General features: G+C 40.0%; 1 protein-coding gene across 4 annotated transcripts; it reads right to left on the minus strand.

Annotated features, from left to right (window-relative positions):
* Window positions 1-1624: 1624 nt before the first annotated feature.
* On the minus strand, window positions 1625-16116 carry STARD3NL (STARD3 N-terminal like). Of its 4 annotated transcripts, none has more exons than XM_015854217.2 (9): window positions 15984-16116; window positions 9731-10027; window positions 6677-6754; window positions 5493-5570; window positions 4451-4504; window positions 4220-4337; window positions 4006-4104; window positions 2702-2770; window positions 1625-1963 (listed from the first exon to the last, which is right to left on the minus strand). In XM_015854217.2, the coding sequence occupies exons 2-8, from the start codon at window positions 9953-9955 to the stop codon at window positions 2718-2720; spliced, it is 705 nt and encodes a 234-aa protein (XP_015709703.1). In that variant the 5' UTR covers window positions 9956-10027; window positions 15984-16116; the 3' UTR covers window positions 1625-1963; window positions 2702-2717. The 4 variants fall into 4 exon arrangements, with proteins under 4 accessions (XP_015709703.1, XP_015709704.1, XP_015709705.1 ...); XM_015854218.2 differs by lacking the exon at window positions 15984-16116 and adding an exon at window positions 12100-12123; XM_015854219.2 differs by lacking the exon at window positions 5493-5570.
* Between the last annotated feature and the right edge of the window lie 395 nt (window positions 16117-16511).

Genomic DNA, 16511 nt, shown 5'->3' on the forward strand with positions numbered 1-16511 from the left:
GTTGTGCGTCATATTTGCTTGAGAAGAGAATGAGCTGAGGCAGACTGAAGGGCAAGCAAGGAAGTGCTTTTACGTGGCTTGAGCCCTGAAGGCAAGATTATCAAACTCCTTTTGTTTTGATGATGCAGGTACTATCAAACAACAGTCCCTGTGAACGTCAAGAACATGCAGTAACTCTTCAGTGCAGGACTAGCTGATGTGGTATTTCAGAATCTCTTGCTTGAAAAAAGGGGGATCAGTTGCTTCAAAAAACAAACAGGAGCACCAAGGCTATGGAGTAGAAAGGTCCTACAACCTCCCTGCTGTGATAAATGCTCCCAAAGTGCATTGTGATTGCATGTGTTATACTGCCATCGCTATAGCATACTTGCATTGTGATTTCAGCATAGTGCTGTATCGCATTTCCAAATCCAACTAACAGATGGCACTACAAATAAATCTGATATCAAACATGAGAAGTTTCCCCTATGGAGATATAGCTGGACAGTCTACAACTGTACACAAACATGCTCAAATAGGTTAAGCATGGCAGGTGTTTCTGCACACTCATGCTACATAAGAAATACCAACTCATAGTAACGCTTCTCTGCAGGTTCCCAATACTCCACACAGAAAATTTTATCTTAAATCCCTTGTTTTCCCTATCTTGGTATTTAATGGGAAACTGATTAAATAGAGCCATTAGTAACCCCATGGTGGACCACCAGCGTATTTATTTCACCATCTAAGGAAGCTGCTATGGAAAAGTACCTGACAGAAGTCAATGATCTCAGACCCTGCAAGCAGTGATTCTGAGACCCTTTGAGCTCTGCTAAAGTGCAGCAAACAGCGACCAGCACCTCCCTTGGACTGAGATATCTTCTCCAACCCTATGCTTCTGCTTCACCAGAAATACTGCAAAGCAGGGAAGTACGTACACCCAAGTTAACACGTGAAGGACATGGTGGTACTTATCATTTGCTGGGCAGGTTCCTAATATTAAAAGCTCATGGCTTTGTAAAGAAACTGACAACACATTCTCCTTCAGGTAGGAATTAAGTGCTACCTAAGCTTTTTGTTGATGAAGCATGGGTTAATACTAGAGATCTGTATGTGGAAAATAAACGCAAACAAACCACATCTTATACCTATATCCAACAACTGATTGAAGCTTCTCTTTACTACAGAAATACAGTTTGCAAATGCTCACTTCCTCCACTTTGCTCCTTGAACCTGAACAACATCCAACAGCAGCACAGAGATAGGAACGAAACTATTTCAGAAACCTTTTTGCATCCTTCTGATATCTCATACACAACCGTGAAATCAATGGTGTTCTGCTACCACCCACATTGCATCTCTACAGGTATTCAACCAGCGCAAGACATTCTTCACCAAATCAATGTAAACCAGAATCCTCACAACCCTACCAGAAACAAGAGTGCTATGAGCTGATTTTCCATCTGATAAAGCAACAAAGTATCACAGCGCATTAACCACATTTTGACGTTTTTATTTTAGAAAGTGAACATATCCATTAAAAAAGAAAATGCACGGAGTTAAAAAAAAACCAAACGAACATAAAACTAATGACAAAATTGCAAAAACATAAAATAATTTCACCTAGTGAGTCCCAACCATTAAATAGACTTCCACCACAGAGAAGTTTTACTTCATTATATTACCAGTCTCTTGATTAGGTACACGAAGACGACACTTGCCAGTAATTACCTAGTCATTAGAAGATCAACTTCAGGAATCACTGAATAATACATCATGGACAAATATTTTCATGCCACCTAGGAGGCAATCTAATATACATATGTCACAAGGTACATCTTTGTGAGGTATTACAGTACATGGGAACCATTCCCTTTGCTTTCTAAGGAATAAATTCTCCAGTCAGCAGCTCCACCAGCAACTCAATCACAGACTGTTGCCAGAGTCTCTGAATCCCCACCAACTTCCCTTAGAGATTTTCTTTCTGTAACAGATTAAACAAGTTGAGTCAAAACAAATACAGAAAACAGGGAGGCTCAGAAGAAGAAGTCACCCACTATTTCAGACAGGCAACAGACGGTCTCAAGTCAGAAGCTTCAATTGCTCCAGAACATTTAATACCTTCTCTAGCTCAAGCTTTGCCATTTGTGGTAAAATGAATGCATGTGGTGAGATAACTCTGAAAATATGAACATTTAACCAAAGTATGCTACAAAAGTCTTAAAACATAGCCTGCATAACACAACCCACTTGTGGTATTAAACAGACTGTGAAGGGGAAATACTGAAGCAGTTTTGTCCATGCAGTCTTTCAAAGTCAGGTATATGTCCTAGACTCAAACTGGAAGAAAATCTTCTAGCATTTCTGCATCCCCATCTCCAGAGACATGTCCCTCCTCCTTTATTTTTCCACTTTTGGTCCATCACTTTCCTTCCATGAAGCCAGAGAAGAAGCAGTAGAGGAGCTTCAACCCAAGTTCGCAGCCTTTTACACTGAGCACTGGGACAGGTGCCTCAGACTCCTGTGCTTGGGTTAGTCAAAACTCAAGGGCAGAGGAGCCTAACAGCTGGCTCTCAGTAACGTGACAGGACTTCTTCCTTGAGCTTTGTCAAGACTGTGAGATGAACTCGTAAGAATCAGCCCAACCATTCAAACAATTTGAGAAGGAGCCAAGAAGAAATAAGCATGTAAGATTATTTCAGTGATACGCAGAGGAACTTACCTCTTTTCCATATTTGCTATACAACTGGTTTTTCACTGTCTTGTTTCTCTTCAGATTCTTCATCAGATCCTGAACAAGAAGAGAAGAATGTTATTAATTCAGCTAAGAAAGAAGTACTGGTAATAACTCACCATGCCTCGGAATAAACATTGGCTGCACTTTTACGTCCTTTTATACTATATTCTGCTGTCAGTAGACTACTTCTACCTATAAACCTCAAGATAGACTTTACACCTTTAACTAAAATACATTTTCAGTTTTAATCATCGGTCGCTATTTTTAAGCCACATTACTCCCAGAGGCCACGCTACTGCATAGAATTCTAACACTTTCCACCTGAATAAGACTGCAAATTTACATGGAATCACAGAAATGTTTCTTGACTGTAAGCTGGTATTGCACAGAATTAGTGATCCTATGATACTACAATGCTATTACACTCAAGATTGCTTTAATGCTCTGCCATCCCTAGATGGAGCTCTAAGTCCCTTATTATACCAAGACACTCAGCAACCACAGCCACTAAATGAGAAGAATCACCAACATTTATTTTTCAACAACGCAAGATGGGCAAAAGCATCTGCAGCTATATGTGGATATTACTATTTTAAATACAGATATTAAATATAGATTTTTATTTTACTGTAGGAAGGCTGACAGGGGATCTTGGGGTTCACAGCAGTTCAGCCCACTTAATACAAAGAAAGTACTTATTTCCTTGAAATGCCTGCAAACACATTCTTCAGTACTGCACTATTGTTTATTATTGGCTCACTCACCTCAAAGCTTAACTAGAACAAAGTGCACAGTACACAGACTCAAGGTATAATTAATGCTTGTTCTCAGTTCAACACACTCTGTGTTTCACACAGAGGAAGCTTTTTATTATGAGAAAGCAACCCCTGACTGAAACTTCACTTGGTCTTTCAAGCAGCTTCAAGTTCACTCCTTGCCCTAAGATACTGTAAAGCTCTAAGTTCAAGCTGGACTAAATAAACACTACTGGTAGCAGACAGAGGGCAGAAAAACAGTAGCCACATCTATTCAGTTGCTGCACCATTTTCTTTGAGACTATCTTTTTTTCTAATGCCTTTGAGACAAGTTGGAAGACTCACTAACTATCTGTATTGCAATTCATCTGGTACGTCTTGAACAAAATGAATTACTGGGTAAAATAATCTTTCATTTCAGAATGTGAAGTACACTCTCCATTCATCCTCCACCCCCTTACACTATGAAGAGGAAGAAATATGCAGAAGTCTAATGCCAATAAGGAAAAACTTCCCAAATGCAAACATAATTACCTGCTGCGGATTCAGGAGGAGAATAGAACTGCCCATCAGACAGGACTCCTGGGTGAAGGAGAGCTGCTCGTTCGGAAGCATCCTGCGCTATCAAAAATCCTAACGGGATTAAAAACAAATTCCAGACATCATCTCACAGCAACTTAAGTACCAAAATCAAGCACCTTAAAGGCTGAGGTAATTTCAGTGACTGAGGGAGACAACAGAAACTTACTGTTTTCTTCCTCAGCTTCTTGTGGTAACACTTTGAAGTCCAAGAACCAGGTTTCAATCCATGCAAGTATAAAGGATATGATGGGCAGCACGTAGCCAAAAGCACCCTGTGAGAACAGCTAGAAGAAAAATATATATATATATATAACATAGAAATTTACCTGAAGAATCTTGCTTTAAAAACAAATGACCCTGATGAAGTAAAGCAAAGATGTGATTAGAATTTATATACCTGTGAAATAATTACTTTTGCTAGTAAAAAGGCACTGGTCACCGCTGTTGTAAACTGAAAGAAAGAATAAGAACAGTTAAGACTAATAGTTGGATTTACTTTCTCATCTCTGCCATTATCCAACAGTTTCAATTTGAAATATTTATCAATAGAAACATCATAGATTAATAAATCTTATCAAGTGTTATTAAAATAACCTTGCTATTTTAGCTGTTTTAATACAAACAGCTCCAAATGTTGATTTTCATACAGCTGATAGGTAGTTCAGGAACTAGACTGACGATAACACTGAAGAAAATGTATGCTACTCCCTTTAAGAAAGCTATATGTGAACATATGCATCTACCACAGCATAAAGTAAAAGCATCTAAGATGAACAGCGTACTGAGCCACTATCATATGCATCGTTTTACATGCCACAGTATTAACTGGAAGTATGAGTTCACGATTCTTTCTCATTCACACAGTACAACTGCACTAAAGATATTTGTTCCAAATCACCAAATTACATATATATACATATATATACATATATATATATATATATAATTCATTACAGTTGTCAAGAACTTCCTTTCTAAGAAGGGACGCATAATCAATATTCTGTATTGGAGCAAGAAGCAGTACATGGGCTGATGCTCATGGTTGGTATATAAAACTCTATCAAATAAAAATGTGTGAATTAACACATAGCTGATTCTTGGTGCAACAGATGCTAATTATTTTTGAAATATAATTCAGTATTTCCAGTGCAAATATATTTCAAGCATTAATAAGTCAGATGTTACAAATGGTTATGACTACCCATTCTCATTGGATTCAAGGTTAGTTTTTAACTTTTATTAACATGATACCTAACAAGGAACACATGCACTATGCTATTAAATTCTTGTCTTCAGACTCTAAATCTTCCTAAGCGTTTAACTTGAATGAATGTTCATAAATACCATCAAGATGATTCCTAACATACAAACATTAAGAAGCATCTAAAAATTAGCCTGTTATTCTAGTTGAAACTCCATTATGCTTGGCTACTACTCACAGCTATTGCCCACCAATGGCGCAGTCTGCACATTGCATATGCAAGTATTAACACCTTAAATCGAAAGACTGCCAGTAGCTATAGAGAAAGGAAAAAAATATTTGTTGGTTAATTCAGAACAAAGAAGAACCACAAGATTCTCAGCCCACTAAAAATACTAACTCTGCTAACAAAACAAAACAGGACCATCAGATCTACTACTAAGAAACAAACCTGAATTGGGTTTGCTTTTTTAAAACAATGTTCCATTTTTAGAGCACAGAGATACCTGTATCATTCACATGGCTACGGAGACTCAAATTTACAAGCATGTGCAACTGCACAAATATAAATTAGAAATATAAGCTACGCAGAATATATTTACCATCGTTTTACCCAAATGGAATCTAAGCAGTTAAATCTAGACATAGTTAATCCAGCAAATAACTTGAGCATCACTATGCATCTTGCTGATCCCACTGGTGTGTTACTGCTGTGCAGCAGTACCATTAAAAACTGTAAAGACTTCAAAAATGCGACGGTATGATGTTTCTTTAACTTCTTTAATATTTCAGCAATCAATTATCCTTTACGAAGATGCCTGCAGAACCAAGCTACTCCAAATACTCTGCAGTAAAGATGGATGAGTTAAGGGATTTCTAGGGTAGAAAATAAAATCAATAGCAGGCAGATGAGATTACTGAATCAGGGAAGCTAACCCTCAGTTTGCCTGCATATACTCTGATACTAGATACTTCTAACTTGCTTTAAAAAGATGTACTCAGAATTCTTAAAATGTTGGGAAAAAAACACTCAAAAATGAAAAGGAACCTGGGACAGATATTGCCAGTGGTACAAAGCCATTTAATACTATATAGATTTGGTTCAGAACGTATAGCAGAAACCGAAGAAATTCCGTATAAGCCCACAACTCATTCTCTCAACTCTTCCTTCTCTCAAAACAGAAGATGCAATTTAAGTGTGCCAAAGCACCTCTATCAAAAAACTCTTTGAGAGCGAAGGACCGGGCAACTCCTAGACAAGTGTTATTTGGCAAAAGCTCTTCTGGTTTAAATTAGCAAGAAGAGACCAACCTTGTCACAGGACTCAAAGCAGGAAATATTTGAGGGACGAGGAAACTGGAAAACTCTACTTTTGCTTCCCCCCTGCTTTTTTTTTTTTTTTTTTTTTTAAAGAATACTTACAAATATATCAAAATATGAAGAAGAATAGTCATAATGTAGAACTTCTTTCTTTAAGGTAGTCTCAATGCCTCCCTTTACCTACAACGAAACAACACACATAGCTTTTATCACTTCAGTCAAAAACACTGACGTAAAATATTAACTTAGCAATTCCTGATTGACGTACACAAGGATCATTAAACTAATCAGAGAAGAGATACATTCTAAGAAATCAATTTCAACATTGCATTCAAGAAAAACAGATGAGGATGCCACATGATTTATCACTGTTAATAACCTGAGCTATCTAAGCTACGTTTCAGGCTGTCCTAAAATAAAAGCAAACAAGTTTCTGAAGGCAAAAGAAGTTAAATGCAAGTTCTCCTACACAAATTCATTAAGCATTTTTGTGTCTTAGAAGAATATACGCAGCTGATCAGAAAGCCACCCAGAAATTAGCTCTCGTCAGCCATAGGTTGGTGAACAGGCAATGCTAAAAATCTCTTCTGATTCTTCAGCACTTGAATTCAATCAAATTCATATAATTCATACACTTACAATCCATGTAACATATCTATTTTCCTTCGCAATATATGTGCTACATGTTTCCAAAGAACTGAGCAAAACTAAAAAATACTGTCAAAGGCACAGAAGCTGTCATCATTCACTGTTTGTAGGAGAAAGGCCTAAAGCAGGTTTAATTCTTTCATTTGTTTGAGGAGATTCAGAAATGCACTGTCCTTAGCCCTGTATCTTTCAGATGGAAGTACTCATGATCTTTCTGTTCAAAACAGGCTACTACGAAAATAGTTTAGGTTTCACTTGGTTAGAGACCAAGAGGAGCGTCTTAGCAAGGAACCTTTATGTCCACATTCCATTCCAAAGGCTATTTGTTTTTAATATTATATTAGATAATTAAGCACTGTGTAACGTAGTTGTGCAAAGCACTGGAAAACAACAACAGAAAGCTTTGAGTTTGATTATCATCATGCTTTCAAAAATAGGAAGCACCACAGCATCCCACAACATCTGCTCACCATCTCAAAGCAGTACAGTGTAGATACTTTCATATTCTTTCCCCAGCTACACTGCTGAATATTTTAGAACGTTTTTATTTCTTCCTGCTGCTCCTCACACCAACCCCTAGTTTATTCTTTCTTCTCTCCCTGCCCCTCTGTAGATAGCTGACAATTGGCTAAACATAGCTTTCCATTGCTTACTGGTCTGGACAAAGTATGAGCATTTATTTCCAGCATAAATAAGGAAGATTCTAGTGAGAGAGAAATTGTATGTATGTTGCTCATAAACCCTTGGAAAGTACTTAGGAGGAAATGGAAGAAAAGATGCAGACAAATTAGTAAACAGAACACTGGTGTATTGCACTTAAGGTCCAATTAAATAAGGGTTGGTTGGTCTTTTCTTTCTCTCCACTCTCTGGCATGACACCTCAGCCCTCTCCTATAGGATAAAGAAACTAAAGAATAAAAACACAACACATCAGCATTAGCTGATGACTGAGTTCTGAGACAATTCAGCAACCTATTCTGTGTGCATCAGCACCATGTTAACACAAGGATTAACAGAGAACCACAATAGAATTGATTCACTGTTCGCAAGGCAAAAACTTGTTCTTCATTCTTGCACACATTAGGCACTACAAGGCTCAGGGTTCACAGTAAGTGCCCCTTAAGACAAAGTTCACAAAGACAACCGCTAACTGATCTACAGATGTGTAATGCTACAGCATTCCAAATAAAGCCTGTAGCATTTCCTACACTCTTAAACATTTTGAGAGCGCTAATATGAAAAACTGTACTCAACAAGAATTACAAAAGCATATTTTACTTCTCCTAGTCAAACAAGCTCTAAAGAAACTAGCTTACAAAGAGCAAAAAGAAAGCATCAGAATGCAACATGCTGGTTCTTTTAAGCCAAGCTAACTTTACACACTACATACAATAGCCTTTCCACCTATCAAGATAACAGAAGTTATAATCACAAAACTATCGTTCAGGCAAGGTTTGCTTTCTCAGATTAAATTAGGAAGTACATTTTTCACTATATCAAACTGTTGGCACAGTCAACTCATGAAATTTCATCACGTCAAATCAATAATCAACATAGTTTATCTTGGAATGATGACAAAAAAACATTTACTCAATATCTTTGTCACCAGAAAAAGGAACACCTCCCATTTTTCACTTACGCCTTTTCCTAAACACACACTTTAGATTACAAGCTTCAAATCCAGTTCAAAAAAGCTGGATGCTACTATCAAACAATAACAAAACTTCCATCTTATTTACTTCTGGTAATTTCACAAGAACCACCTTGTTTTCCAAATTACAAATGCTGTTTTACAAATAACAGGCAGCAACTGTGGAAGCTTATGTTGTTTGAATGTGTCCTACCATAAACGTATATTACTCTAAGTTTGTCTCAGGTATAACATACTGCTGTAAAACAAAGGTTTCAGCCATTGTAAGTTTCTTTCAGGGACTAACACTTCAATCACTGACTCTGAGCTGCTAAGTAAAATAAGAACACCTGAATCCTAATAAAATTAACACTCGCCAAACAGTCACAACCACCTATAGTAATACTTCTGGTTTACTTGCTCCCTGAAAAGTTCACTGGACTCTGAGTGCTTCTTCAGCACAATTCATAAGACTACAGGAACACCAAAAGGCTTAATTATACGAATCACAGAATGGTCCAGGTTGGAAGGGACCTCAAGGATCATGAAACTCCAACCTCCCCATGTAATACTAGACCAGGCTGCACAGGGCCCCATCCAACCTGGCCTCGAAAAGCTCCAGGGATGGGGCATCCACAGCCTCTCTAGGCAGCCTGTTCCAGCACCTCACCACTATCACAGTAATATAAACCATACATCCAATGACCATAAGTAGATAAGATGCAGATAAGCAGATAAAAAGTTCATAAAAGCTTAAAAGAATGAAACTAATTTCAACAGACACAAGTAGCATAGAACTGGGATAGAAGACTTATTAGCCACTGCTGAAGTGGATAAATAACTGAATAAAGACCAAGTGTACTGAAAAGATAACTCACATTTAATTCTATTATCCACAGCAAAGTTATAAATAAGAGATCAAAAGTAACAAATAAACAGAAAGTCCTTCTGACATCCGATATTCCCTTCTTCTCTCTGACATCATAGGACTCAATCCTTGCCATCAGGTGTGTTGCGTTGATAGAGTGAACATCTCGCAAGGACGGGCAGGATTCCACACTGCTACTGTGAGCATTTTCTGCATCATTTGGCACCCGATTCATCCTGGGTTTGTTTACAGTAGTCTTCTTCCAGTTTCACCATCACTAGAATGCTGATCCATACAGGAACAATTTCTAAATAAAAAAGAAATCTGCATTAGTCAGCAAAACCCCCAAATTCTACTATGCAATTCCATCTTACCATGTCAAGTTTCTCCCTAGGTAAAGTTTCAGTGTCTGACCACCCTCATGGTAAAGGAACGTTTCCCAGTTCCCAGTCTGACCCACCTATGGTATGGTATGGTATGGTATGGTATGGTATGGTATGGTATGGTATGGTATGGTATGGTATGGTATGGTATGGTATGGTATGGTATGGTATGGGCCAGCATCTCCCTTTGCTTCCCCCTCTCAGGGAACTGCAGAAAGCCTCCTAAAGGCAGGAGGGCAGCCTGAGTGCCCTCACCTCTCCTCACAGGACATGTTACCAGCACATCCAGACCTCGTACTACCAAAAGATTAGAAGTCCATTAAAACCAAGAGGGCTACAGTAAACATCCCATATAGCAAATAAACCACTAATGAGTCTACAGACAAATTCAGCTGCTATCACATCCTATGTTGCCAGACAGAAAGAAAACTTAGAGGTAAAAGGTAAGGATGTCTCTACTGACTTCAACACGCTTTTAAAATGATTATCATGTTCATTCCTGATAAAACTCAAACCGATGGCCATACTACATGAGAAATGTCTTCCAAAAAAAAGCTCCTAGGAGTTAATGTTACAAAAGTCTCAAGAAAATGCACTGAAATATTAATTTTATGCAAAATACTTGGAAGAATGGGCTGTATATGTGCTGTAATACAAATCACGTCAGTGGAGTTCCTGTAACACTGCGGGAGCAACTCCTTGAATTTCAAGAACAAAGCTCTGTCTCTTCCTGTGTGGGCTGACTTTCAGTACACCACAAAATGGAAACAAACCCTTCCCACTCCTCCATCCCAAGCAGCAACAGCATTCCAGCTTCCACTATGCAAGAAAATGGGCAGAGAGAACATAGAAGGAAGAACAAACAGGCACTTGTAACACAGCACTGGACACACAGGAGGTTACAGGGATGTGTGGGAAAAGGAAAGGTGGGGAAGGGAGTAATAAGTGCACATACATCGCAGCTGAGGGAAAGGGAGGTAAAAGCACCAAGCTCAGCTCCGTAATACATGCAAGGCATACGCTGATTCGACATTATAATCACTGCTGAGTAAGTGAAGAAACATGGAAGTTAAACTTGTACCACATTACTGCCTTTTTCTTCCTTAAAACAGACATAGGGAAGTACTGAAAGCACCTGGAATTTATACATTAAGAATGAGAACATGGAATCATTTTCTACTGCTTCTCACCAGCTGAATTGTATTGATGAACATCTTCAGTAAATAACTATTTTGCAAGCTCTTTTATACCTCCATTCCAAATAGCAGGCACTGAACCTCCTGCAAGTCATGCTTATCAGCTAGTTTGATAACATCAATGTGTGACAGAGCACTGGAACAGGCTGCCCAGGAGGTGGTGGAGTCTCCTTCTCTGGAGATATTCAAGACCCGCCTGGACGCCTACCTGTGTGACGTGGTGTAGGGAGCCTGCTTTGGCAGGGGGGTTGGACACGATGATCTCTAGAGGTCCCTTCCAACCCCTACAATTCTGTGATTCTGATTCTGTTATCTAAAGCAGCTGCCTAGGACAGCAAAGCCCGTCGTTTAGCATTCGCTATGCAAGGAACCATTCCAGCACAGTACACAGGAAAGCTGAGAGGAAAGAGGGTTAGCTCATTACATCCTCCAGGAAACTCCATGTCTCCTGCCCGAGGATTCTGAGTCACAAGGATAACTCTAAAGAAAGCTCTGCTGTGAATTTCCTCCATAACAGCAGGCTCACGCCTCTATCTCACCATGAGCTGACCAAAAGGTCAATGCATTTAAGAGGGAAATATTCTGTTTTGAGATAAGAATTCACATTAGTTAGTTTGTGATATACTTTCTCCTCTTATCTTCTGACTCCAAGGGATTATTTTTTTCCTTCCTAATTGCATACATTCACTGTCACTCTAAAATCTTTATCTACATTGTTTTCCTATATCAGCCCATTAAATTATAGAGAAACAAAATCCATTTTTCCCCTGCGAAGTCTTTATGTATTGAAATTGAAATACCTTATTAAAACACTTGCTAGTCAATGGTCATAAGCGAGGCTTCCAAACAGAGATTAAAGTTTAAAAGCTTACCCTAAAGAGAACAAAAGATATTACTTTGATTAACATCATTAACTAACATGATGGAAAAGTACAGGAGTCTGTTAAATTTAGAGTAACTGCTAAGGATTGCACTCCTTCCCTGCCCCCAAGCCTAATGAAGAGCTATGAGCACAATGAGAACTTGGTTATATTTAAAGTCACTGCCATTATTGTCACTAACACAAGCAAATGGGACCCTTCTCACATGCATCAGTTTTACACACATCTCGGAGATGCACGATTGGAAAGGTACTTTTCTACCACTGTATTATTCCAATTATTCCATTCTACTGTACTTGTTTTACTTTATTTATATGCAAGTTAAAAAATGAAAATAACAAGAACGGATAACTGAGATGCCAGAAATGATTTGGGAAGGAGAAAAGTAAAAGCTTACTTGAAAGGCTATAGAGATCCAATAGATCAGAAGTGAAAGTGAAAACATCATGTGGAGGCAACTTTAGGATAAGTAAACACTAGAAACACCAGCTTAAAAATATCAGAGGACTCCACTGAATAAAAGAGAAGCAAAAATTAACCATATGGATGCTGAAGACGAACAAAAAAACCCAAACCAAGCAGTGACTGACATCCAGAAAGGAAACTGAAGATGCATCATTTTCATTGACACATGACATTACAGCCAGCATTCAGGTTACATTAGATCATCAAAAAGCCCAAAGAGAAAATCATCACTGACAAAATTAAAAGCAACTGCTTCAAATCAATATTAAGTAGATTATGTCTGAGGATCAGCAAGACAGAGCTCATGGTTGCACAGCAAACCAAGAAGTCCAGGCTCTGAATAGTGAGACTGGTTAGTACGAATCAACATAAATGTACCAAAACCAACCTGAAGCCTAATGCTAGAAAAGAGGGTTCCACAGACACCAATTGTGGTAACTGCTCAGAGCACAGACTGTATTCCCTTCACAAAAAGTACGTCTTCTGTTGCTCATATATTTCCTGTGTTTCATTTGTCTGCTGCAGCTCCCCTCCTCTCCAGCTTGATGCTCACAAAACTCCTGCAAACTAGTTAATCACGCCTTCCTACACTGCAGGATAAGGCAAATCAGCTCCACAACAACTACTTCCATGTTGTCCTTCCCCAGCAGGCATTTCATCTACATACCGTTATGGATATACTTCATCTTACAATCCATCCTCTATACCTATCCAAGTCAAAAGAACTTTTCTTACTCAATACACAAAATGGATACAATACACTTGAGTACAGCTTGCACAGCGTACAAACTATTCTTGTACTTAGGACATAAATCTGATTTCATACTGATGAACCTTGAAAATAACTTACAAGCAGGATTTTGAAAGGCACGTTACCAAGCAGGCGGCTGGATGTTAGACTAAACACAAAGCATATAAACTGACTACAGGCATCCTGCTCAGAAAGCAAACTGAACCACAAATGTGTTGTTTAGCATCAGACTCGTATTTTGCTTGGCCAACTTCCTATTTTCATTCATATGGGGTTCAATTTTTGTTTCCTATCAAATGATTCCACAGTTTAATTCTAATGCTATTTACTAAAGAGCTGTACTTGAAAACTAACCTCTGATTAAAGAAAACTCAAACACTAGTTGGGCTTTGGTTGAAAGATGTTTCCCCAGTTTTCTTATATTCCAATAGTGATCCAACAAAAGTAATAGGGCAGCTGCACACATCTCACATGCACACCAAATAGGGCTTTTTTCAGAGCACTGTACAAAGGTGCTGAAGAGCACAGGGCAGAGTTAACAAGCTACAAGGAGAAATGGAAAAAATGTATTAAAATAAATATATCAGTCAAATATTTGGGTCAGTAGGACATCAGAGGGAACAAAGTCATCTTCCTAACCCAGGAATGAGTAACATATTCACAAAGTCAAAGCAAAGAGCTCCAACCTTGGACTTATTTCTCCCTGCCCTGCAAAATGCTGCCATCCCTCCCTATCATTTCACTTCTTGCTCTACAAGAGCTGAGAAAATGGCAAATATTAATTAATTAATGGAAAAATACTCCTAAATGACAAATAAAAAGGATATGTTATAACGTGTTCCTTTGAGACTCAGATCTCATTTCCACTCAGGATATTTAACCACTTCAAATTAAAAACTAGAAGCGCGTGCATTTAATCCTTGATAGCATTAACAACACCTGGAGATGCTCAAGAAACATGGAGATGTGGTACTTCAGGACACGGTTTACTGGGCAATACTGGTTGTAGGCGGACGGTTGGACCAGATGACAGACTTCTTTTCCAACCTTAATGATTCCATGATTAAGTACTTAGAACATACTAAGAGCAAGCACTTTAGTTACAGAATTGGTTAGGTATTTCATTTAAACCCAGTACATTCCAGCAAAGATGTGTATCTGAACCTTCAGCATGGAATACTTCCAGCAAGCTTCCACATAATTCACCTAGTTCTTCTGTCTCTGCTACATAGGTGTTAACTCCTGATCTCTGCAACGATGCTGTTCGAGGGCTACAGTTGGTGACTGTGTAGCTGGCCTTACATGTCAAACATGATGACTGTGAGCTATACATACTGGTTACTAAGACTTATTTTTTTCCCCCTCAACCTTGATTTCTAATACTATTCCCAGCTGTGAAGCAAAAAGGTAGCACTAAGAAGCTGCCTTTTCAATATGATTGCTAAGAATTTCAAAATAAGAACAGCTTTTTAGCTGACAGTAAAATCAGAGTACATTCAAGAAGCAATGCATTTATGACTCTTTAAAGTGACTCAGCTCTGTTGTTGGAAGCTGCTGGCTGACTGTGAAATCACAGCCTGCTGCTGTCACAGGAGTCGTTTACCATCACCACCTCATCAACCTCTTCTGCAAAAGCACTGGTCATGTTTTGTTCACTCACCTCGCTCTCTGAATGAAAACCTTTAATTCTGCCTAGTAGAAATAATGCTTGACCCTATTGAATACTTAAATAATGGAGTTATTAAAGCATCTGGATAAGTGTGGCCGTCTGATGGCATTTCAAATGGTAAAATGTGTTTTAAATACGTCCTTTCAAGCAAACAAAGGTGTAGAATAACAAAGTTAAGAATCTGTACTGTAGGACAGGCCACTGGTATCCTACCCAGAGCGTCTGTCACTGAACACCTACCAAAGAACAAGGATCACCCAGCACCTGGCCTACTTACAACTCACCAAAAACCTGCTAAAAATGACACGAATCCTCCCAAATTATACGTGTTCTACCAGCGTTAAATTGGCTCCAAGACAGCAAGACTTGCACAACAAAATGACAGCGCTCGTTAGCAAATGAAGCTCCTCGCAGCCCTCCATCACCCCACAGAAGCCAAGGTGACCAACACACTCGGCACAGCTGACAGCTGCAGGCCTCCCCGCCTAACACAAACCCCAGCACCGCATGTCCTGGTTCTCCCTCAGCTCTCCGCAGGCGCCCGGCTCTCGGAATTGACAAAACAAAGACAGAAAACGTGAAGACAAGCCGACCAAAGCACGGCAAGCAGCCGGGACAGCCCTCACACCAACTAGGGGGAGGAAAGCGGGCCGCCCCCGCTTGGCGCGTCACCTCCTCCTCGTCCTGCCGCACCGCAGCGCGGAGCCCCACACCGGGCGCTGCCAGGAGCCAGGGAAGGCCCCAAGGGCGGCGGCAAGCGCTGCCCACCCTCCTTCCTTCTTTCCTTCCCTCCCTCACGTAGGCGCGGGCCGCCCCCGCCCAGCCGCGGCCTTCTCGCCAGGCCGACGGCTCCCGCCGCTCTCCCCCCACTCCCTGTGGGAGTTGAGCCCCCCGCTGCCGGACGGCGGCACATCCTACCCCGAACACGTCGCTCCGACCGGAGGGAGAAAAGCCGGCCGCGGCCAAGCGGTGCCGCAGGCCCCGGGGACCAGGGGGCTGAGCCAGCAGCGGGAGGGCGTGACTGACCCTTGTGGATCCGCCCCTGCGGGGGTCCGCCTTCCTGCGTGCAAGATGGAGGTGGGAGGTGCTATCAGGCTGCTGTGATTGACCGCCGTGTTTTTCCCCATCAATGCCAACTTTATTTTGACTTTCCACTCCATCCGAGCCTTTCCTTTATGCTTACGTAGTTACATGTTGTCTGGTTCTGTTGGAAATAACACCTCAAGACAAAGCAGGCCTCATCAGGATTCCACACCCACCTTGTGATAGTGGCTAATAGCCATCCTATAATAGCTAGTTCCACATTACAAGCACTACGTTTATGGTAAGATTTTTGTGCTAATTCCTCATGGCATGAGAGTCATGTATATCCAGAGTCTTTCGGCAACCAGGTCTCAACATAAAATGACACAGGAAGGAGTCAAAAATTGTGGTGCAACGCTAGTT

This window comes from Coturnix japonica, chromosome 2 (genome assembly GCF_001577835.2).
Source record: "Coturnix japonica isolate 7356 chromosome 2, Coturnix japonica 2.1, whole genome shotgun sequence".
Classification (NCBI taxonomy): Eukaryota; Metazoa; Chordata; class Aves; order Galliformes; family Phasianidae; genus Coturnix; species Coturnix japonica.

Bases quoted from the DNA above. Each gene is read 5' to 3' on its own strand.
- STARD3NL (XM_015854217.2), bottom strand. From the start codon at position 9,955: ATGAATCGGGTGCCAAATGATGCAGAAAATGCTCACAGTAGCAGTGTG. The intron at 6,755-9,730 runs GTGAGTTATCTT...GTTTCGTTGTAG, and splicing joins TGTGGATAATAGAATTAAAT to GTAAAGGGAGGCATTGAGAC. The intron at 2,771-4,005 runs GTAATTATGTTT...CTTCTTGTTCAG, and splicing joins TCCTCCTGAATCCGCAGCAG to GATCTGATGAAGAATCTGAA.